Source organism: Maudiozyma barnettii (assembly GCF_903064755.1).
Source record: "Maudiozyma barnettii strain CLIB 1767 genome assembly, contig: KABA2_09, whole genome shotgun sequence".
Classification (NCBI taxonomy): Eukaryota; Fungi; Ascomycota; class Saccharomycetes; order Saccharomycetales; family Saccharomycetaceae; genus Maudiozyma; species Maudiozyma barnettii.
The window spans coordinates 310,410-333,874 of record NW_024545246.1 but is presented as its reverse complement, the minus strand read 5'-3'; the positions used below and the strand labels follow the sequence as shown (position 1 = coordinate 333,874).

Below are 23,465 nucleotides of genomic sequence, written 5' to 3'. Positions count from 1 at the left end.
GGGGGGGGAAGCGGAGGACTGGTCATTCAGTTCAGCTCAGCCCAGAAATTGATTTTCTTTTGATATTTTTTTAAGCACTTCGAAATCGGAGTTTATTAAGATTTGGAAAAGGTAATGAACGTGACTAGGAAGAGAAGGGGGGGCCAAGAAGGAGAAGGATAAGATAGTTTATTTACAATATTTAACCTTTTTGTTGTAAGGCAAATAAAGAAAGCTTGGAGATATGTATAAGAATTACAGTAAATTAGTAATTACCTAGAACTGAATCTTCTCATTTACAATGGGGGGGGACTAGCTTCAATATTTATTTCGTTCACTAATAGTTGTTTGTGAGTCACACTAATTTACGTTTCAACAAATATTTGCTTGATTGTTTGGGAACCAGATATTCTTAAGTGATGACACAGTAATTGTGCTAGAAACAACTGAACTACTCTCTCTCTATTGTTTTAATAGGAATAGAAAATATAACAATAATTAAAGTTACGATTTTGTTTTAAAAAATATTGTATAATTACTAAAAACAGTAAGATCCAATGGATTATTATATTCAACAACAATTTAATATATGGCTCCTGGATTCTCATGATCTATCCTTAAAGTAACAGATCACAAGCAAAAAGAAAAAAAAAGTGTTCTTATAACTGATATACATACCCCACGTAGTATGAGATGAATGCAATTCAAAGTTATTACTAGAGGGTAGCCATTCATTGTATTAATTAGTAAGCTATTAAATCTTAATGACTCTAAATGTAGAAGTATCGGAAAATGTTTCTTTTTTTATTTGAAAATATAAGAATCTTTATATTTGATTTCCTTTCTTTTGATAACTGACTATAAATAAGTACCTCCAAACATATGATAATAAATCTTATTTCCATTGGAATATGAAGAGAGGAACGCTATATTACACTTTGTTTTGAGACACCTTTTAATGTGAATTAAATCATACTGGTCAGTAGTAATAATTGATAACTAGTTCAACTAAAGAAATATTTTTACAATTGATGAAGAAATTATTGAAGAGTACGCTTGAATTGATAAGGGATAGTTGTTAAAATGTCCTTTTCGCAGATATCTATGAACTATTAAATAAAGAAATATTGTGGTAAATTTATAAAATACAAGGAAAATTACATGACTGTTTTAACCTTTCTAACCTTCCACTTCTTAACAAATATTTAGGTCATTCTTAATACAGTGGTACTAATATTATAATTGGGATGTTTAATAGTACAATAATTGATAATCATTTTTATACTATATAATACTTAAAGTTTATTGTTCTTCTATAATGGTTTATTATATATGACATGCTTACTTAATTAAAATTTTGGAGTTTGTTCGGTCTTGCTTTCTCAGAGATGACATATTTGTCGAATTTAATTGTTGATGGTTTTCACTAAGTGTTTCTTTGTAATTATCTATTGATAACTGCTGAAGTGTTAACCAGCTCTTCTACACAGAAGTAACCTTGGAGAACGTGGCTTTAATAATATCGTTTAGGTAATCTGTTTACTACTTAACAATCGTTTAGGTAACAAGAAGAAACGAAAGATCGATTATCGTATTATAAAATGTCCGAATTAAATAAAGTACTGCTTGAAGAGACTACTAGAGGCAAAGCCTCTATCTCGGATTCTGTACAATATCTTGTTCCCATATAATTTCTGTTGGAAATATATTATAAGAATGATAATGACCAAGGTTATGATCTGATGATAAATTCATCTCGCAATGATTTGATAATAGATTAATCCTTCAACGACCCACTAATAGATTACTTACGCCACTGTCGAGTGAGTTTGTAATCACGAAAATGATAAATTCAGCATATATAAATGGAACAATATTTCATTTATGAAAATAATTGTTTCCATAATTTACCTTATATATTTTTATATAAGATATAAAAAATTAGACGACTATAAGTTGATTTTATAATATAATAAAATTTGTTAAGTTAAATAGAAGATGTCTAATATTCAATTTTCCCATCAATTTCTGTAGAAGTAAATATTGGCCTTTTAAGTGCAGCTATTCGATTCGGGAAAGATCTATCAATAATGACATTAAAGGTTCTAAATTAAAAAGTTTAAACAAGTATATTATTTAGTATATCAAACTTTAACTGTTTTGAGAAAAACTTGTGTTTGAAGCAGAAATGTTGCTAGTCATATTTTTTTGACGTGTTAGGTAGAGAGGAGTAGGTGTAGACTGAATACTAATGATTAAAATAAAGCAAATATTATTTGTTATACTTTTCTTATACTTGTAAGTGAATATTTATTGTATATAATTTATAGAACAAACAGAATATAACTTAGAATGTAAGTTCAGAATTCTCTGTCTTTATATATTATTTATTTTTCTCGACAATCTGTTTCTCATATTATTTAATCATTACATAATATTTATTTCATACTATAACACGCTTCATAACACATTCGAGATATATTGATCCTGTAAACGTAAGTTTGAAATCGAGAATATACGATTAGTATTCGAGTTGAAATCATCGGACATAGTTATAGATATTCAAATGTATAATCTTGTAGTTTATTTTATGTTATATAAAGTAAGTCTATATAAGGAAGATTGTATATATATAAAGTTAGAATATGTGTTCCTTTTATACTTTTGGGAAAGGAAAGCAGTCTACCAATTAGTAATACTTGCTTACTAATCATTCTTAAAGAATGTTCTAGAATCATATTGAACAGTTAGTAATAATTTCTTACTAAACATAAAATTGTAATAACTAAGTATTGCTACTTTCTATATTATAACACGTTCTAACATAATTTCTATCAATAACAAATATTTTAATATTGAAACATCTGAAAATCCAAAGTTTAGCTAATTAATATATCTTAATTTTCGAATTTTTGTCCAAGAATTTGAGCTCGCATGGCGTAATGGCAACGCGTCTGACTTCTAATCAGAAGATTCTGGGTTCGACCCCCAGTGTGAGTGCTTACATTCTTTTTTTACATTTTCTTAAAATATTTTGTCACAATAAGACCATGGTTTTGCTAATTTGTACAACTAAGTCACTGTGTTTTTTATTGATTATTAGACAATGTTACCGTAATACAACGTTGTTCAAAGAGGTTTCCCTTTTTGTTATCTGGTAAAGAATTATTTCGTTTGTAGCCCAGTCAAAAAAAAAAAATGTCACTAGGAGGTTTTCTTGCATTTTGTTACATAAATAATATTAAACATGCTGATTCATCTGTAATATAAACTGAAAACTACCTTAGATATTTTAATTTATTCCTTTGTATTCTAGAAAAAATTAAAAACAAATTAAATTTCTTGTCTCTTCAATTTTTTGTGTCACCTTAAGGGAAAAATGTGTCACCTCTAAGTATTCTAGCCATCAATACATTAATCAACTTCATGGAATCAAGGTAATCACATTACCCATTAATATATCAGAACGATTCTGCAGTAGTTATATTTCTCCTTCTTCTTGCACTACATTAATTTCTTAGCACTTTTTGTTTGGTACTGTACGCTTTTGAGTGGGTAAAATGGAAAATTATCTCAAATGTGACTAAACTTTATTACCTTTATCTCAAATCTTACTTTTAAAAACTAACGTAAAGGAAACACACACACACACACATCTGTACTCACAATTCCTCAAAACTCTGTATAATTGTAATGATTAACCATATATCGTAATATATTATAGCATAGTTACCCATTATCCTTTTTGTGAATAAATAAATTGGGCATAGGAAAAGGATGCCTACCAGAATCAGATAGGTAAATTGTAATCAAAAAATATATATAAAAGGAAATAATAGCTCAGAGATTAATCCTGAGATGGTTTCCACTTTACTTTACTTATATTCTTAGTTTTCTTGGGATAGATCAAAAACACCAATTACTTAACAATGTTGAAATTTACCGCTTTAACTTTCGCTATAATCTGCTCCCAATTAGTTAATTCTCTACCTGTTAACAGCCCTACTGAGTTGAGGAATAATCCAGCAACTAGTACTAACATTATAGTAGTAGATACCATTCCAATTGACAAGGTCACTCTATATGATGGACTAATCAGTATATTGGAAATCGAAGACATCTCAGAATCTCTCAATGATACCTTAGATGAAATCATCGACAAATTCGGATACCCAGACGACTTCTACAATGACGATGATGAATAAACTTTTATATTTACAAATACTCATTCATCCATAACTTCTTACATTCTCTCTTCTGATCATCACCGCCCCAGCCTGAAGTAGTTTTTAGTTCGTTCATATATTTAATTCTTTATAAATATACAAAATCTGTAAGGATACAATTTAATAAATATATTTTCTATTTTTTTACTTCTTCTATCAATATAGACACATCTAGTTTAAAAATAGTGTTCAATTTTTAAATATAATCAAAATGAGGTTCCGTGTCCTCACGAAACATCACATTTTGAAAGATATAAAAATATTCCAAGTGCAAGTGAGTCACCAGCATAGTAAATAAAACAAAATAATGTATAATAACGATGTCGTTAAAATAAATAAAAAGAAAAAAAAGTATTCCAAAAATTCCCTACATAATCAGAGACATTCTAAAGCGAACATCCCATGGCGATCATGAGGAGTAGGTCTGGTTAATAAATTTCAACCAGCAAAAACACAATCTCGGACGAATCCTCACTGATATGCGTATTTCCCGTGCATAAGGATACTCTCTTTAGGCCAAAAAGACAAGAATAATAGCAACTATAGCCAACGAGAAAGTGCACGAAATTAATAATGAACTTCTTATGTTTTACATCTCCTTATATACTTCTCTCGACAGCGAAGATCGTAACGAGAAAAAAATTCCTTTTTTTTTGCGAATACAGCCCAGGAAAGATCACTTTTAACGTAGTGGTGAGATAATCATTGACATCTCAACTTCCAATACGAAGATCTGATTGCATTGGGGCATTATCAATCAACCATCAGTGGTAGAAATGCAAATGTGTATTATTATTATTTATACATGTATATATAGTCCATGGTGTCGTTAGTTAAAAGTCTGAGTCCGAGCCAAGAATATCGTCCAAGACCTTTTCGTTGGAAAGATCTGGCACATCTTCTCGGGTTTGTGTTGATTGCGACATCGATGCTGTGTGGCTCCGTAACGACAAATCGGAGCTCATGGATGTACTAATGCTCTGATTAGATGTATGTAACGCCTTTGCAATGCAGTTAGTTCTATTCATGTCTATAGTTCGTGCTACATTATTGCTGCGAAGGTCAGAAAATAGCTTGATAATGGCCGTATTAGGAGTTGAATGACGTATCTTGGATATCTTCGTGTGGTTTTCAAAATTGGGTATTAGATCCATAGAAAGAGCGCTGTTCGGCTCATAGTGCTCTTTAAAATATTTATGCTCATCAGGAGTAAGAAATCCGCTTTTGGTATAGGATGGTGAGTTTTCTTGATCAGTTGATATCCTCTTCGTGTTTGACAAACCTTGGTTACCTAAAACTTCGACTCTTGTTTTTAGTGAACTATTTTCAATCTCTGAAAGATTAGGAACTGCCGTGGGTTCGCTCTTCACCGGATTCAAGTGCACATTATGAAATACAGGTGATTTTTGCTTTGATAACGGTTTGATAGTCGTCTTCGCCTTTTTCCTTTGAACAAATTCGTCTTCATCATTATCAGACATACCTGAAGATGAGGAAGAATCACCAATCTTATCCAGCATCGTAGGAGCTTTTGTCTCATTGGAATGCTCCTTTTTCACCAAGGATAATTCACCAGAACCATTTTCCACATATTTGTTAACAAGATTACCAGCAGAAATAATACCTGTTGGAACATTGTCTGGCATGAAAAATTGTTTTGGTTTGGCTTTCGTCGCCCTTTTCGTCACCTTTTTGGCTTTTGTGGGTTTGACTTTTTTACCTAACATACATTGAGTGGCATACAGAATAACATCATCTGTGTCTTCCATATTATTAACTGTTTCATCAGACTCATTAATTGTCATAAATTTCTTGACACAGTGGGGTGTGATGTCCTTTGGAAGGATACGGTCCGATTCCTTATACTCAATATAATCCTGACTTATCATCTTTTGTAAACTGATATAATCTTCCATGGCTTGTTGGAATTTAAATGATTCATTACTAGAAAATAATAAGACAATACGACCGTCTCTCTTTCTACCAGTTCTACCCATACGTTGAATGTTCTTAATTGGACTACTTGTGGTATCATAGCAAATAATACAATCGACCTCACCAATATCTAGCCCTTCTTCACCAATGGATGTACACACCAAGACATTGAATTCACCAGCTTTGAATCTACGTATCACGTCCTTCTGTTGCTTCTGATTCATCCCATTTATCTGGGCTTCTTCGGAACTAGCTGTACGTCTCGCACTTCTTTCGAGCTTCGCTTTTTCTTTCTCTTGCTTCTTCTTGGTTTCAAGCATTTCTTGTTCTGCTTGCCTACTCAAACGGTCAACTTTCTTTCTACCTTTTGCTTTATGCTTACGTGTAAATTCAACCTCATCAAAACCTTCTTTACCTCTTGACTGACCTATAAAAATATGAGGTCTAATATCAGAGTTCCTCATCGAATCCACGCAACGCACAATCTCCAATGCACTTTCTCTTAATTCTGTAAAGATAATTATTCTCGATGTGGGATCACTTCCTATAAAAAATACCTCCAACTCTTCCCTAACACGTTCCAATTTACCATGGCCAAGAAACTGTGAATTCGCTGTCATTCCATCACACGTTTTCATCATCACTTTCAAGATGGGATGGAAATAGAATGATGCTGCAATCTTGTTTGTAGACTTACCCATATTATATTTAGTAGTGAATTCGTTATATTTGTTTTTAAAATAATTGTAGAATGTTCTGATCCCATAAATTTTGATTCTCTTTAACATTTGACCAAAATGGTTTAATAATTGTAAAATGAAAAAATTTCTCCATTTGATACCTTCCGGAATATTTGGATTGGAAATAATCTTTTGACTTTGTTGCATAGCCACAAATGCATTAATTCTTGTTGGCTCACATTCTTCATATATTCCTAACTCTACTGCTTGTTTCAAAACTGGTGTAATAGCTATACCCAATTGTTCGATAATATCTTCAATTTCTGGAATTAGTTCAATTCTAACCTCTTCTCTTTCCTTATGTTTCATATATTTCACAATATCTTCACTTTCCTCAGTTCTAATTTCAATAGTTGATATGGTTAAGTTGTTTACCACTTCCTGAACATTTTCTAATGTCGAACCCGGTGTAGCAGTCAAGGCTAATATTCTATACGATGTGTTGAACCTGTTGATGAATTGAACAACATTAGTATATGCATAAGAACCAGTGGCCCTATGTGCTTCATCAACAACCAAACATACAATATCTTTTGGATTTAACACACCTCTCTTTAAATCATTCTCTACCACTTGAGGAGTAGTAAAAAACACCCTCTTCTCTTGCCAGATATCTTCTCTATTGCGCCTGGTTTTGTCTAACAGGATAGCTGTTTGATTACTAGGTATACCAGATACACCAAGACAGGCTTTAATCTGTTGTGCTACCAGTGGTCTCGTTGGCGCCATGAAGATAACTTTACCTGTCTTGGTCCATCTAAAGAAATTCAACATTACCGTACTTGCAATGAAAGTCTTACCCATACCTGTCGGTATCGCACACAGTAGATTTGTAAAAAGTGCTCTTTTCACAATATCAAATTGATAATCTCTTACTTCGAAGTTTGTAGGATAGATGTAATCATTTAAAGTAGAATCATTAAAATCGTGATGAGTTCTCCCAAAAGTTACATCCCTTTGAATTTCCTCATAAAAAGATTGTTGACCTGGAAGTATGTTGTTAAATAGATCTCTTTGGACAGGTACAGCAGTTCGTATCACTGTTTCTTTTACACTTTTATTAATGTTTTTCTGGTACAGAGAGTCGTACTCATCCTCATCAAAATCGCTAAGCTCCATGCAATAAAACTTTCTCGGTATAAATATTCAATCAATTGCAGAGCTGATAATACATCAAAGAAGTTCACTTAACCGTTTTTTAAGTTCGCTGAATTACTGAATTTGTGATTAAATTAAACAAATCTTCCTCCAAGGTCACTTCCAAGTGATAGTTTGAACTTTATTCCTGCAACTATTATGTCGCCAATTTGTATCTAATATAACAGTTCAATAGTTATACTATTTAATAAATATTACAGAAATATCCGAATTGATGGCAATCAATCACTTTTATTCCCCTTTTTGAAAATATCTGTAGCTTGTTTTCAATGTAGTTCATTTCTTCATCGTTGGTTCATCATTTTGTTATTTTACAGTGAAAAGCGAAATTCAATATTATATTTTAATTTGGCGTTTTATTCATTTTGAAGCCCTTAAAAGCCAGATAAGTTAAACTGGAAACCCGAATACTAACCTTTAAGGCACGGTGAAACAGATTAGAAGTAATAGCATTCTCAATCAATTGTTATTACAGTTACAACTTCTTCAAATTCTACCGAAGATATGAGTACTGAGGAGATATTAGAGAGTGAACTACCTGGATCTACCCAAGCAGGGATCATTCCACCCTCAAGACCACTACGGAGACCTAAGACCTCAGAATCGTTGGTCGAAACTCCATCACAAGAAGAAAAAGAAGAAGAGGAAGATGCTTATCCACATGTACCAGCCAGACCATCAGGAGGCTCTTCAATAAAATCTACAGAGATTGATACGATGGATCAGATTAAACCAAGCGGTTTACAGGAAAAAACAGTTCCCAACATTCCAAGTAGACCAACCCATACACACCCCAGTAATGCAGTCCAGGAACCACACATTCCAACAAGACCTACTCATGAGAGCAACGTTATTAAACATGAGGTTGACCTGCAAATCTCCGCCAGGCCAATAAAAAACGAAACAGCTCTTGAGCAGGAAAACGTTAACGAACCACATATTCCAGCAAGACCAATGAGGAAAAATATATCGGTTGATCAAGTAGTGAATAATGAACCACATATTCCTCCTAGACCATCTATTAGAAAGGGGAGTTCTACCAATGAAGACATAGTTCTTGCTGGATCTCATGAAGGATCTATTGCTACCGATGAAACTAACGAATCTGATCAGCAAAGTCCATCAATATCTAAAATGCAACATGATTTTTCTAACAGTAATGATATACCAGAGATTGAACACAACACCCAATCTACCCAAGATAAGGTAAACCCAGAATTTTCGAATCCCCCACAGGAAAAAAATAAAGAAGAAGAAGAAGAAGAAGAAGAAGAAGAAGAAGAAGAAGAAGAAGAAGGAGAAAGAGCTGGAAGGAATATGCTTCTATCTGATAAAAGTGTTAATGATACAACTGAGCCTGAAAATGTGACAGATGAAGCAGAAACACAATATTCAGATAACAAGACTGGATTAGTGGAACCATTAATGCCAAAAAGACCAATCAGAAGAACAGCTACCGATATTCCTGCTCCCTTCGTTCCTCTAAGACCAAGGAAGGCAGCAACATCCGTTGGACTACAGACTGTGCAGGTTGACCATTCTCAATCAGTAAAGGAGGAATACTCTGCTGCGAATTTGAAAGAGAATATCCAAAATAACGAAGAGTCAGATTTTGAAGAAACAGTCGAAGATGAAAAGGAAGTCCAGCAAGTTGATATTATCAGTTCTGGTTCTCTAGATGCCAATAAATATTTATTACAAAATGCGCAAACCACAGAAAGTACTACTACTACGAAATCTGAACAAATATCTGAAAATATTTCCAATGAAGGCATAGGAGAGGTTACTGAGCCATTATTGGAACCGTCCAATGAATCCATTGAAGATGAGAGTGATGAACAGTTGCAAAATGATATCCTACAGAATAATTCAAACGATGGATTGAAAGAAGAGCAATCCAACGATATTGAAACCGAAACCGAAAAACCAGAACTTGCCCCGAAAGAAGAAGAGCCTTCGATACCATCGAGACCTGTTAAAAAGGGACCCCCTCCAGTACCCAAAAAGCCATCGTCAAAGATAGCTGCTTTCCATCAAATGCTGCAAAGACAGCAAATAAAAAATTTAGGCCTAGATGAGACAGCACCGGCGACTGAAGGCCTGACCGAATCTCCATCGACGCCGATTACAGAAGATGATACATCTGCCCAAACGAAATCTATACCAGCTAGGCCATTACGAATGGTTGGAAATATGAATGGAATGTTTGCATTACCTGGAATGGTTCCGGGCGGTGTTCTACCACCTGAATTAAGCAAGAAGCTCGGTATTTCATCTGGAAATCAGAGTTCAGATGGCGATATTAGTAGTTCAACAACTGGCCTGGGTGATGTTCGTCAAAAGAGGGCCAGAGGTCCTCGTGGTCGGAAGCTCCCAACAAAGATTAGCGGTATCAAGAAGGTTGTTGATTCCACAGAAAATAATGATATTGAAACATTTAATAACTGGACCATTATTCTGACACCAATAAAAGTACAAAAGAACCCCAATACTGAAGAGGCAGAAACATGTAACAACTCCGAAGAGGGCGAGACACCAAAAGGACATATGAACATTTTGGCACTTGATGATAATGAACTGGTTGTCTCTGAGGAAGAGGAGCCAAAACAAGTAGAGAACCCAATTGAGGTAGAAAGAACAACATCCCAAACACCAATATCTGTCGGAGAAATGATTGAGGTTAGAGATGGTGACGAGAGACCAATATATCTGGAACAACAAGTTGAAGAAATGGCCGAATCTCTAATGCAACAGGAGATGTTAAAAGGAGACATCGATGAGTTTGATACTGAGGAGAATGGTCAAGATGTTGTTGCTGTTGACGACTCTACTCCTGAGGATGGGCAGATGAACTAGAATAATGTTATACACACATATATATTTTATGCAAGAACACGATAATAAAGAAATGACAATTGTGAATCATCAATGATCCATATCTACAACATATTTACGTAATAACAAAGAGGAGATTTATTTTTAACTAAATAATGTAGCAGTCATCTCCACATGTTTAGTCGCCGACATTGAAACACATATTTAACATGAACATACAATGTTTCACAAGAGAAAGGATACGTGTACCTACCAACACCGATTAGATCTTCATTGTCTCACAGTATACGTATCTACTTTTACGAAATTAGGTCCAAATGACCCCATATTGAACCTTTTTTGTTCACTGTTCAGCCCTTTCCATAATCCTAATTAAACTTTGTTTTAAGATGCCTTTCGCCTTGATAATTGTTTTGAAAATTTTTTAAGTAAGGCAATTCCAACACGATACCAAACAAATAAACTAAACATTAAGCTAAAAATAGTCAAACTGACACGGAAGAAAGTGTTTGATTCAATACTACATACAAATGAACCAGATTAAATCCATACAAAGGATAAACGCTGCAGAGCTTGAACAAGGAATCCTTGATCCTGAGAAATCCTGGCACCATGAGTACGTTGATCAGGCCTACATATACATCGGTGGTCTTAATAAAGAACTTACAGAGGGTGATATAGTAACAATATTTTCGCAATATGGAATCCCGGTAGATGTATTTCTAATGAGGGATAGACAGACTGGTGATTCTAAAGGGTTTGCATACTTGAAGTATGAAGACCAAAGATCGAGTGTGCTCGCAGTGGATAACCTAAATGGTGCAAAAATTGGTGGAAGAACCATTCAAGTAGATCATACGTTCTTTGAACCACGAGATGACATGGATGATTACAGAAAAGCTGTTAAAGAGGAATTAGATAAGGATATTGTTAACCAGTTGTTGTTACCTTGATAAGATGAATGAACCGCACAACTTTCAACTTCTTACAGTATATCCAAATTCGCAGCTAGTTGGTAAATTCTAAACTATATGGTATCGATTCGTTCAATATCTTGCTAGATTAAGGAGACAATTCCTCATTAAAACTATTGAGAAACATTTTTGATATTCCTTAAAAACCAATTAGTGATCCTAATATATTTCTGGTATTCTGTTCACTATAATTGACTCAAAAGAGGATATGGTATATTGGTTACTGATGTCAAGGATGCATGTATTAGGATTCGTCCCAATAGTTCACATAGGGTACCATGAATCAGATGAGCTTGATTTATTTACAAGATAGAAAACGGCAGTATTTTACAATATATTTATCAGAAATCGAATAGCTCCGCTCCCTCTATTGTTTGCCATTAATTTTATTTTGAGTATTTTTAGATTTTCATATCCATTGTCGAGGCTCAAAATAAATGAAAGAGAGAAATCAACCTAAAATTAAGAGATGAAAGGGATAGTGGTCAAAACCTGATGGGAAAATTGAATATTAGACATCTTCTATTTAACTGAACCAATTTTATTATATTATAAAATCAACTTATAGTCGTCTGATCTTTTTATCTCTTATATAAAAATATATAAAGTAAATTATGGAAACAATTATATTCATAAATGAAATATTGTTCCATTTATATATGTTGGATTATCATTTTCGTGATTATAAACTCACTCGACAGTGGCGTAAGTAATCTATTATTAAGTTGTTGCGGGATGAACCTATCAATAGATCATTGCGGGATGAATCTATCAATAGATCATAACTGAGCTGAAGTAGACATACTGTGGTTAGACTTATATTCGTTCATTATTAAAGGTGTTAGGTATAGAGGTGAATGGTGTAGCTTAAGTTTTAATGTTAGGTAAGCAAAATATAATTGTTATATTTCTCTTATATTTGTTAGTCATTCTTTTTATATTGTATATAATTTACAGAACGAATAGAATCTAACTCAGAATGTAAGTTCAGAATTCTTTGTCTTTATATATCATTTATTTTATCGAAGTTTCGTTTCTTCTTATTACCTAAACGATTGTTAAGTAGTAAACTGATTACCTAAACGATTGTCAAGTAATTGATTTGTTACCTAAACGATTGTTGGTTAAACGATCGATAAGTAATGAACTTATTTTCTAAACGATTATGGCCTAAACGACTATTACCTAATAAAATGTTTATTTCTTATTAGGACATCTTAGATATCTTAATTTCACATAATTCCTGTCAATAACCTTGGTCATTATCCCTCTTATAATATATTTCCGACAAATACCAACATCTTTCTACCTTCTACTATATATGGAACAAACAAATCAAGAACTAACTCTACTACTCAAGCTTCAGCTCATCCTTTTCTAATAAATATCATACAAAACTTATATTTTTAATACCAATACGGGTCAATATTTCGACCAATTCCAACACAATTATTTGCGGATTTAGCTCAGTTGGGAGAGCGCCAGACTGAAGAATATACTTCGGTCAAAAATAGAAATCTGGAGGTCCTGTGTTCGATCCACAGAATTCGCATTCCTTTTTGCCGGCAACTTCCGCGCTGCCGTACTCAGTGACAGATGTCTGGGTGCACCGTCACATGACCTTTTTAAGCCTCCACCCCCACAGAGAGAAGAGAAGAGAAAAAACATAAAAAATTGCGCTCTTTCTTTCTGTTTCTCTCTCTCCCTCCCACACTGAAAGAACCGCAGTACAGGCCTCCCCTTTCTCCCATCTACCGTGTAATTGTACGACTAACCTGCCAATCACTGCGATTACTATTACTACTAGCTATTCACGCTTTGTTTATTTTCATCATTTGCAACAAGAATAGAGAATGAAATTTTCAAATAATTTATATTTTTATTTTATTTTATTTTTCAGTTGGTAAGATTTGGGTACATGAACCAAAGAAGTAATACTTCCCAAATGTAGACATCTTTCTATTTAATTCGGTAAAATAAATAATATCAACATACTGAAAATTTGTTTATCTTATAACAATTTAAGGTATACCAACATTATACTATACATATTTTATAACGACTCAGCACAAACTTAATCATACTATCTAAGATTAGGCAAACTGACAGATATATTGTTTGGAAACTCACATTATTATTATTATTACTCCCTCCCTCCTTTTTTGTTTTTCGAATTTATTTACTGCTTATAGTAACTCGAAATCTGTCAAATATTAAAACTTAAAAAATACACGAATAAGCTTACCTAATTTTTTGGAAAAATATCAAAATACTCATAATTAATAACTTCACATAATGTCCGACCAAGAGATTAATGATAATGATAACTCTCTTTCTCCTTCTGCTAAAGGAGACTCCAAGGAGAGAAGAAAAATCGAAATTAAATTCATAGAAAATAAAACTAGACGACATGTCACTTTCTCTAAGAGAAAACATGGGATTATGAAGAAAGCGTTTGAATTGTCGGTATTAACAGGTACTCAAGTTTTATTACTGGTAGTATCAGAGACTGGGTTGGTTTATACGTTTAGTACTCCTAAATTTGAACCAATTGTGACTCAACAAGAAGGTAGAAATTTAATTCAAGCTTGTTTGAATGCTCCAGATGAAGAAGAAGAAGAGGAAGAGGAAGAAGAGGAAGAAAACGGAGATACTAATGATTTGGCTATTCAACAACAAGCTCAAGCTCAAGCACAAGCACAGGCTCAGGCACAGGCTCAAGCACAAGCACAAGCACAGGCTCAGGCTGCTCAGGCACAAGCTCAAGCTCAACATATGCAACAATTGCAACAGATGCAACAGAATCAAATGCAACAGAACGTGGAACATCCATTTAATATAGATTCTTCTGCTACTGCTCCTCATTCAAATGGAATGACTCCATCCCAGGATCAAAAGATAACTAATCCAAATCCTAATTTAAATCCAAATAATAGTCAGAATCCAAATAATGTAGCATATCAACAATATTTCCAAGATTCTCAACAAAATCAATTTTAAAATTTTGTCAAGTAACAACAACAACAAAAATCACCCCCCTTTATCTCTTTCTTCTTCTTCTCCTTATTAATCAAGAATTTATGGATGAAGATAATTCTATGAGCATTGAAAAAAATAGAAAAACCATTTAGAGAGAATAAGAAATGAAAATGATATTATAGAACAGCACTTTTCTCTCTTTATTTTCTCTCTCCTTTCATAAATACATTATACTTAATTGTACATTGTAATCATCCATTATTAAAAATAAAATAGATCAAATAAACATTATCAATGAACATTTGTTATTACTTTATCACCCTTTTTATATAATATTAACACCCCACCCACACCAAAATCTTTCTGTAAATTCTTTTTATAAACTGCCTATATGACCATTAGTAAATGAAAAAAAAACACAACAACATCAATATATATAAATATATTTAACGATATTGTATCTTGAATATACAAATAATTTAGTTTATGCAATTACTATCTGTTACTTAATATACGTACAGACACATCTTTTTAAACAATTACAAACTTTTAATAATAATCATGCTATATATATATGGTTATCAACATCATGGAACGCTAATGACAGCGTGCTCTCTAATAAATGTATATGTACCAGTTGACGGATCATAACTTTCAAACTTCGCATATTTGTCGTGACTCTTTTTCAATTTGGCAACAATTTGAGTAAATGCAGGATGTGTAATGTCTGTAATAATTTTTCTATCTGATTTATCTCTTGGGAAACAATTGTATATAGAGATTCTAACTCTAACGTTTAATCCATCATGAGGTTCTGGAACAGATGAAGAATTCGAATAGACTAAACATTCATTAGGACTGAAATTAATAATATTACCACACAATAGATTTAATGGAACATTGGATAAGTCTACTGGTTCTAAAAATTCCATTTTACCAAACTTGGTATTACCAACAATTAAATTATCAACTTGTCTTAAATCAAGTAAAGATTTTGATTTCAAAGTATCTAAAGATGGTGAAATATAATAATTATCATCTAAAAATTCGACATCATCGCTTAATGCTGTATGCAATTTAATATATTGTGGAGTACCCTTCTCTGGTAACAGAGCAGAGACTGTACTTGAATTATCATCATCTAGCTCATTAATCCTTTCTTGTTCTTGCTCTTTTTCTTCATCAGATGGAATCTCAAATGCGGCTGTCTTCTGAGGACTTGAAGAGGTAGATGGATTATTAAAGGTAATTTGCTTTACTGTGTTGGCCTCAGCTACATTCTCATCGGTATTCTCTAGTTTCTTCCTAACAATCAAAGATTTCATTGATGTTTTATCTGGGCTAAACAATAATTTTAAAGGAGTAGCACCATTTAATGCATTTATCTCAGATTCAGTCTTAGTCCCCAACGATAGTGCACCGTCATTAGTTGTACCTGATGTAATAGTCGACTCTGAAGATCTCATTGAAGTTCTATTCAACGAAGCCAACTGTTTGGTAGAGAACAACACTTTAGGTGCCAATCTATAAGCTTTGGTTAATGTTGTATTCATTTTATTATCAGCACTAACTCTAACAATGGATGTTTTATTAGGTTGTGTGATTGATTCAGGAAGAGTACCATTCAAAAACAAATTGTTCAAATTGGAATTAATGGCTGGTTGGTTTGAAGCACCCATAGTTAATCCACCGACAGTACTTAAAGGACCATTATTTGGAGCAGCTTTATTTCCGAACAGTCCACCCCCAAGGGTGTTTGTTCCTGTTGTACTTGAACCAAGAGTATTGGTCGTTGTACTATTCCCAAACATACCTGAACCAACCGTCCCACCAACAGTGTTATTTAGACCACCCATAGTGGACGGCTTAGCACCAAACAAACCACCACTTGTGGTTGCTGACGCAGGTTGAGCTTGCCCAAATGAAGTACCCATCGGTTTAGCTCCAAAGAGTCCACCCGTTGCCGTATTTGTCTGTTGGGTTGTTCCAAATCCAGATGTAGTATTTCCAGGTTTTGCACCGAATAAACCACTAGTAGTTGCACCCATATTATTACCACCCAAAGTAGTATTATTTGTACCGAATGTTGAACCGGATTGTGCACCGAGAGTGTTATTATTGTTACCAAAGAGACCACCACCAGTAGTAGTTGCAGGTTTATTACCAAATAAACCACCAACAGAAGTGTTGTTCTGGGTGGCTGTATTCATTGTATTTGAACCAAACGAATTACCAAATCCCGTTGACTGATTCTGCTGACCCATATTATTGTTCCCAAACAAACCACCCGTAGCTGGTTTACTACCAAATAACCCGCCAGCCGAAGTATTCAGTTGACCTTGTTGTTGTTGCTGTGGTTGGTTATTACCAAATAATCCTCCTGTTGATAGTTTATTTCCAAACAGACCACCTTGCTGTTGTTGCTGATTATTCTGACCAAAAAGTCCACCAGGTTTTTGCATTGAGTTAGTTTGTCCGAATAAACCACCTGGTTGCTGTTGCTGTTGCTGCGGTTGTGGATTTTGACCGAACAGACCACCAGTAGCTGGTTTATTTCCAAATAACCCACCTGAGGACTGCTGACCAAACCCAGAACTTACCTGGTTATTTTGACCAAACATACCAGCGTTATTACCAGCCATGGCGCTATTGTTGTTATTTTGACCAAACATTCCAGTTTGCTGTTGGTTTGTATTTCCAAAACCTGAATTATTTTGATTACCAAATCCCATAGTAGTTGGTTTGTTACCAAACAATCCACCTTGTTGTTGTTGTTGGTTATTATTATTTTGACCAAATGTCCCAGCTTGTTGTTGTTGTTGTTGGTTGTTTTGTCCATATAGACCGGCGGATTGAGTATTGTTAGTGTTACCGAACGGACTATTTATACTGGTAGTGTTAGTGTTAGTGTTACCAAACAAACCATTTGTCTGTGTCTGTGTTCGATTATTGTTGTTGTTATTCATTCCACCTAATGTACTAATTCCGAAAGAGTTGTTGTTTTGACCAAACATCGAATTACCGCTGTTATTATTATTAGTATTGTTGTTGTTCTGACCAAACATAGATGACTGAGTAATGTTATTACCTACGGTATTTTGGCCAAACATACCAGTTGAAGGTTTATTCATTCCAAATACATTATTATTATTGTTGTTACCGAAACCTGTAGTATTAGTTGAGTTAGTGGCTCCGAATGCATTATTGTTATTAGTATTATTTCCAAATGTATTACTGGTATTATTAGTATTGGTTTGGGCTCCAAACATACCCGATCCAGAAGTATTTGCATTTACATTACTTCCAAATGCATTACCAGTATTATTCATACCACCGCCAAATCCTGAGTTTTGATTCTGTCCAAGCATATTGCCTCCAGTGTTTGTTGCATTATTGTTATTGGTGTTTCCAAACATTGGTTTGTTCTGAGTAGAAGCAAATCCACCAAACCCACTCTGAGCATTATTCATAGCACCACCGTTATTACCAAATTGATTCGTATTATTACCGAATGCATTATTATTATTAGTGTTTCCTAATGGTTGCGATTGAGTATTATTCCCACCAAACATTGATCTGTTATTATTCCCGAACATCTTGCATACAATGTATATTTAAGTAAACAGGATAAAAATAGCCTGATTGTATTTACACTAAATTGATAGAATTGACCCAAATTTCCAAAGATACCCTTTTTAAACGTTAGCGTGATTTATTGTATTTTCCAATTCATCCATCGACTAATATCTTATTTAATGGATTCAACCAATTTCAAAAAACCAAAAAAAGAGAGTTGGGCTTGCGCTCATTCAATTTTTTTGTCTTGAAGTTTTTTCTCTTTTAGTGCGTTTTCGTAGCAGCTTATCGCTATGAACGACGTGTTATCAGTAATAATGCAAAATATATAAATATTACTACTAAATATACTATATATGAAGGGTATAAATAGATGTCTATGTAAATAACAATAAATTAATGACGAAACGTTGAATAAAATTTAATGACGGTAATTGTTTTTTAAACAATAATTTAACCGTGAAGGGGATGCTTAGTGTAACATGAGGAAGTTGATGTAAATGACGTGAATGAATATTATAATGAAATCAAATATGATTTTTTTATGAGATGTAATGAAGTGTGATGCGATGGGATGTAACATACTCCATTCCTTTATAATCTGGTGAATTGTTCTGTCATTTCTGTCATAAGGGTCCAGCTCTTCAAGGATACAGGATCCAAAGAGCCCGAATTCAAATCAACAATAACGTCATCATCTTGATCGCATTCGTCATTGGAAGCGTCTAAGTTTGTACCAGCTGAATCTATTGAGAATAAGTGACACATGAGACCATTACATTGAGAATCACCATGTGTGTATTGGATGCAATTAGAAGATAAAGTGCTTTGAGAAAAAGTCATTTGATGGATAGTGGACATAATAGTTAGTTGCCGTGTGTAGTTTACTTGATTTTGGTAGAATAATAAGTGTATAGTCTTATCCATAAGCTTGCAATAAAAAAAAGGAGAATAAATTATTCACAGAACCGTCTCATTTAATCGTGATCCATCCCTCGTATTATATATCAATGGATATCTAAAAGCTTTAATCATCCTCACAGATTCTGTTTACTAGCAGAAACCACAGTTGACGTTTCAGGAAGTGAAAAGTTTTGTCACATTTTTTTGTTCCCGTTCGGCGATGCCACAGTTTCCGGTCAGACAGCCAAATTGGGGAAGAAAGTCACCTCTTCGCATACTGTGGAAGGTCACGTGCCCTAGATCATGTGACCTGGCGACATATATACCGATTCTAGAGTTTTGGCGGTTTTTATTAATCTCTTTTTATTTTACAGTTATATATGTGTATATAGATATATATATACGAAATGTGCAGATTTGGATTTTTTTTATGAGGTTCTAAGTGGTCCATAGACGAGCAGAGTGGTCGGCACCAGCTGAGAACAACCAGGCTTCTCTTGGATGCCAGACGGCATCTAGGACACCCAGACTGCTAGTGATCTTGTGGCCAGTCAGCTTCTTTAATGGAACGATCAGTGGATTCTTCATCATGTCGTCATATACTGTGTCGTGAAAGATATGGATTGTACCGTCATCTGCAGCAGAACTGAACAAAGGTAGCCTCTTATGGAAGGATACGTTTCTAACGGCCTTTTCATGATATCTCAAGGTCTTGTATGGTGTATTAGCCAAATCCAAATCGTGCCACAGAACACGCTTGTCGTATGATGATGCAATCAAGTTATCACCTCTTGGATGGATATCAATACCAGATAACCAACGCGCACCAGGTAGTAACTTCTTGACTAATACTTGTTGCGATAAATCATATATTCTAATGTATCTTTGAGAACAAACAAATAATTGAGGCTTGAATGGATGGAATTTGGCATCCATAATGATACCTTTAGATTTCTTAAACGGAGACTGTGTCAAATGTTTAGAAACTTGATGGATCAATACAGATGTGTGACCAGATTCAGGTTGTACAGTGACAAAATAGTCACCTTTACGGTGCCATGATAGTTTCTTCACGGTCTTTCTACAGATGATTGTTATGCAAATATCCTTTTCAACTTGTTTGGCAGATGGCTTAACCCATTGCGCAACAACTTTCTTGACACCGGTAGATTCGTTGGCATCCTCATTATCATCATCCGCATCATCACCAACAAGGTTACTCTTCTTAACATTACCAAATGTATCAAACCCGAAACCATTCTCAATCTTAGTCTTACCGTTGTTTTCAATGTCAAAACCAAAGATTGGTGGGACAATTAAATGGATATGTTCCCCAACAGCAACAGCTAGAATACCAGTAGCAACATCTGGATTCCATGCAACACATTCAATGTGATCCTCGGAATCCTCTTCAGGGTCGACTAGTTGAACCTTGTAAACTTCTCTACCGGTAAGGATTTCCCAAACTCTAACTGAACCATCGTCTGACCCTGTAGCCAACCATAACCCAGATGGGTCGATTGAAAGGGAACGTATACGAGCAGTATGTCCCGAATAAACTGTGGAACAACGGATTGGGAACGGTCTTAAATCCTTTGGTGAAGGAAGTTCTGGTAGCAAGGATTCAGGGTCGATATTCAACTTGTTTTTACGTACACGTGGTGCCAAGTACAAATCAAGAGATCTTTCAAATCTTTCTCTGACGGATTCGTGATAACCTGGTACTTGTCTCAAGGATGAATATTTCTGTGGAATATAGTTTTTCTCTCTTTCACTTGGTTCAGTGTTTTCCCATTCTTTCTTTTCGTTATCATTCAATAAGTACTCCTCCGGTGGGTTGTAACTTTCTTCGTTAGTTGGTGGAGATAATTTTGGTGCCCTCAAGTTCATAACATGTTCAATTTCTTCTGGTGAATCACCCCATAGATCGAAATGAAAATCTTCAGCCTTTTCTTTTTCTCTGGCTTCCTTTAATTTCTTCGGTGGAATGATACGACCTTCCCTAATAGCCTTAACAATCTTCATAACCCTCTTAGCTTCATGTTTAGAAGGAACAAATCTTCTTTTTGGTTCCGGAATAGCAGTCAATGGCATAACTTCCTCGTGTCTGGTAAACCAATCTATTAATGGTTCATAGGGATCCACGTTGTCGTCGGTTTGTTGATTATTTTGAATCTTAGAAATCAATTCCAGCTCTTCTTCTGTAATATTCAAACTAGAACCGGTATTTTTATCTAGAAGACCAGTCCAACCTTCTGGTAGATCAATACTCTCTAGAAGTTGGTCCAAAGCAGACCCCTTAGCAGGACGCATGATTCTCTTACCATTAATATCGTAACCAATATGTGGCATTTCATCGTAAACCGATAATGGGATGTTACCAATAGTATTTTTTGTCTCAGCATCACTATCATCACTATCATAAATTGGATTAATTTCGGGCTTAACAATTCTTGGTTGACCATCAGAGTATTTGGTGTAAATGTTGGGATCAACAATGGTCTTTAATTTGATACCTGATAGTTTATCAGTCAGAGATCCAGTGTCATCAGAAAAATCAGATGTATTGTATTCTTCTTCTTCTTCTTCTTCTTCTTCCTGGGCAAGTAATCGGTTCAGTTCAGCATCAGAATCTTCTTCTGCTTCTGCTTCCTCTGGCTTATCCTCTTCCAAGTCTGCAAAGTCCTCTGCAGCTGATTCAAAATCGTCATCGTCATCACTGTCATCGCCAGCATCAATTAATCCATCAACGATTAAGTTGTCATCTTGCTCTGGAACCTTTTCTTCGGCTTCCGAGGCACTTCTTTTCTTTGTCATATTGGTGACCTCCTTCTTACTTGTAGGTTTAGCCATTATATATTGTGTATATATGATATGGTAAACTTCAACGCTTGAAATTATTACTTGCTTATACCTTTGTTACCGATATGATTGATAACTGTATCTTCTATATATTTTCTAATATAACCCATCTCATCGCATCTCATCTCTGCAATTTTTTTTTTTCATGTTGAAGAAAAATTTTCTATACGCACCCACACACCGCGTTTGACTAACACTAGAATGAATTAAGGTGTTCAAGATATTCTCATGATACCAGAAGCAAAAGTATTGAATGGCCTATTGATTAAGGTTAACTTCAAGTTCTAAATGACAGCGAAGTGGAAAATATAGTACGAATTATTTGCAAGGATTCTTTCAACATATTATTTATTTCAACATACTATTTCTTTGGACCTCAATTTGGATGTAGTGGATAACAACAGTTATGTCAAAGCAACTGCGACAAGTTATACCATTATTCTACTTTATGCTTGTTAATAAATGGTCCTTAAGGGCTCCTTGAAGTCTATGTTAAATATAGCGGCAGCACTAAAAAGGCTAACATTAGCTTAACCTATCTGAAGGTGAAGGTAGCTAATATAAGTAGAATTTTAGAGTGTGCTGCACTGTCGTATATATAATAACACATGATATATACTGCATAATGTAGTATTCGTTCCCCCTACATTGGGTTTATTGGAGCTACATTGTCCAACGTTACTATGCACAAAAGATGAGCAGTCTAACAACAGCACCTCTGTTTAACAGTCTACCTATCTCATCTTGAACACTACTAGGCCCAAATTTAACTAAGGGTTTTGACTGACTTTGAAAAACTTACTGTCACAAGTTCGATGAATGTAATATTTCGGGTTGTTCTCAAATTGTTTCAAAAATTTCAAGATGTCTATTAGTAAAAGGATTCGAGTACTCCAAAAATTAAGCATGATTTACATAGTGTCAATCTTTTTTTTTAGTAGCCGTTTTGATATATCAGGGGCATCTAGCACTTCTTAAGTGTATAACAGTTATCTTCATAATTGAAGTCGAAGTCTCAGATATAGTGTTGATTGACTAGAAATCAAATGATGCTTCTTGAGTACTAATCCCTTATACTACGCTCTTTGAAACGTAACAATAAGTTTAAGAAACTATGTATTAAGCCTTATCAAATGTGAGATTTTCTTGATGTTTTCTAGACAATATGATATCGAGATTCTAATGTGTTCTAGCTACTAAATATATGTTTTTCTTGTTAACATTAAAACGTATCAAATAGTATAATTGTGACAGAAATTATGTGGGAACGAGAGATCTAAAATGTATGAATAATGGCC

General features: G+C 34.3%; 6 protein-coding genes and 2 non-coding genes across 8 annotated transcripts; 5 read left to right on the top strand and 3 right to left on the bottom strand.

Moving 5' to 3' along the window:
- The first annotated feature begins 2,907 nt into the window (after positions 1-2,907).
- KABA2_09S03388 lies at positions 2,908-2,979 on the top strand. The gene has a single exon. It is a non-coding gene; the product is annotated as a tRNA-Arg (tRNA).
- A 2,059-nt stretch (positions 2,980-5,038) lies between these two features.
- On the bottom strand, positions 5,039-7,999 carry MPH1 (3'-5' DNA helicase; the record flags this gene model as incomplete). The annotated part of the gene is made up of 1 exon (XM_041552291.1): positions 5,039-7,999. The coding sequence occupies one exon, from the start codon at positions 7,997-7,999 to the stop codon at positions 5,039-5,041; it is 2,961 nt and encodes a 986-aa protein (XP_041408225.1).
- Positions 8,000-8,542: 543 nt separating this feature from the next.
- AIM21 (Aim21p) lies at positions 8,543-10,894 on the top strand (the record flags this gene model as incomplete). The annotated part of the gene is made up of 1 exon (XM_041552290.1): positions 8,543-10,894. One exon carries the CDS (start codon positions 8,543-8,545, stop codon positions 10,892-10,894), a length of 2,352 nt encoding a protein of 783 aa, XP_041408224.1.
- A 509-nt stretch (positions 10,895-11,403) lies between these two features.
- IST3 (U2 snRNP complex subunit IST3) lies at positions 11,404-11,826 on the top strand (the record flags this gene model as incomplete). The annotated part of the gene is made up of 1 exon (XM_041552289.1): positions 11,404-11,826. One exon carries the CDS (start codon positions 11,404-11,406, stop codon positions 11,824-11,826), a length of 423 nt encoding a protein of 140 aa, XP_041408223.1.
- A 1,476-nt stretch (positions 11,827-13,302) lies between these two features.
- KABA2_09S03300 lies at positions 13,303-13,399 on the top strand. Its single transcript has 2 exons — positions 13,303-13,340; positions 13,363-13,399. It is a non-coding gene; the product is annotated as a tRNA-Phe (tRNA).
- Positions 13,400-14,142: 743 nt separating this feature from the next.
- On the top strand, positions 14,143-14,847 carry MCM1 (transcription factor MCM1; the record flags this gene model as incomplete). The annotated part of the gene is made up of 1 exon (XM_041552288.1): positions 14,143-14,847. One exon carries the CDS (start codon positions 14,143-14,145, stop codon positions 14,845-14,847), a length of 705 nt encoding a protein of 234 aa, XP_041408222.1.
- A 566-nt stretch (positions 14,848-15,413) lies between these two features.
- On the bottom strand, positions 15,414-18,422 carry KABA2_09S03256 (uncharacterized protein; the record flags this gene model as incomplete). Its single annotated transcript, XM_041552287.1, has 1 exon — positions 15,414-18,422. One exon carries the CDS (start codon positions 18,420-18,422, stop codon positions 15,414-15,416), a length of 3,009 nt encoding a protein of 1,002 aa, XP_041408221.1.
- Positions 18,423-19,743: 1,321 nt separating this feature from the next.
- On the bottom strand, positions 19,744-22,158 carry ERB1 (Erb1p; the record flags this gene model as incomplete). The annotated part of the gene is made up of 1 exon (XM_041552286.1): positions 19,744-22,158. One exon carries the CDS (start codon positions 22,156-22,158, stop codon positions 19,744-19,746), a length of 2,415 nt encoding a protein of 804 aa, XP_041408220.1.
- Positions 22,159-23,465: the final 1,307 nt, after the last annotated feature.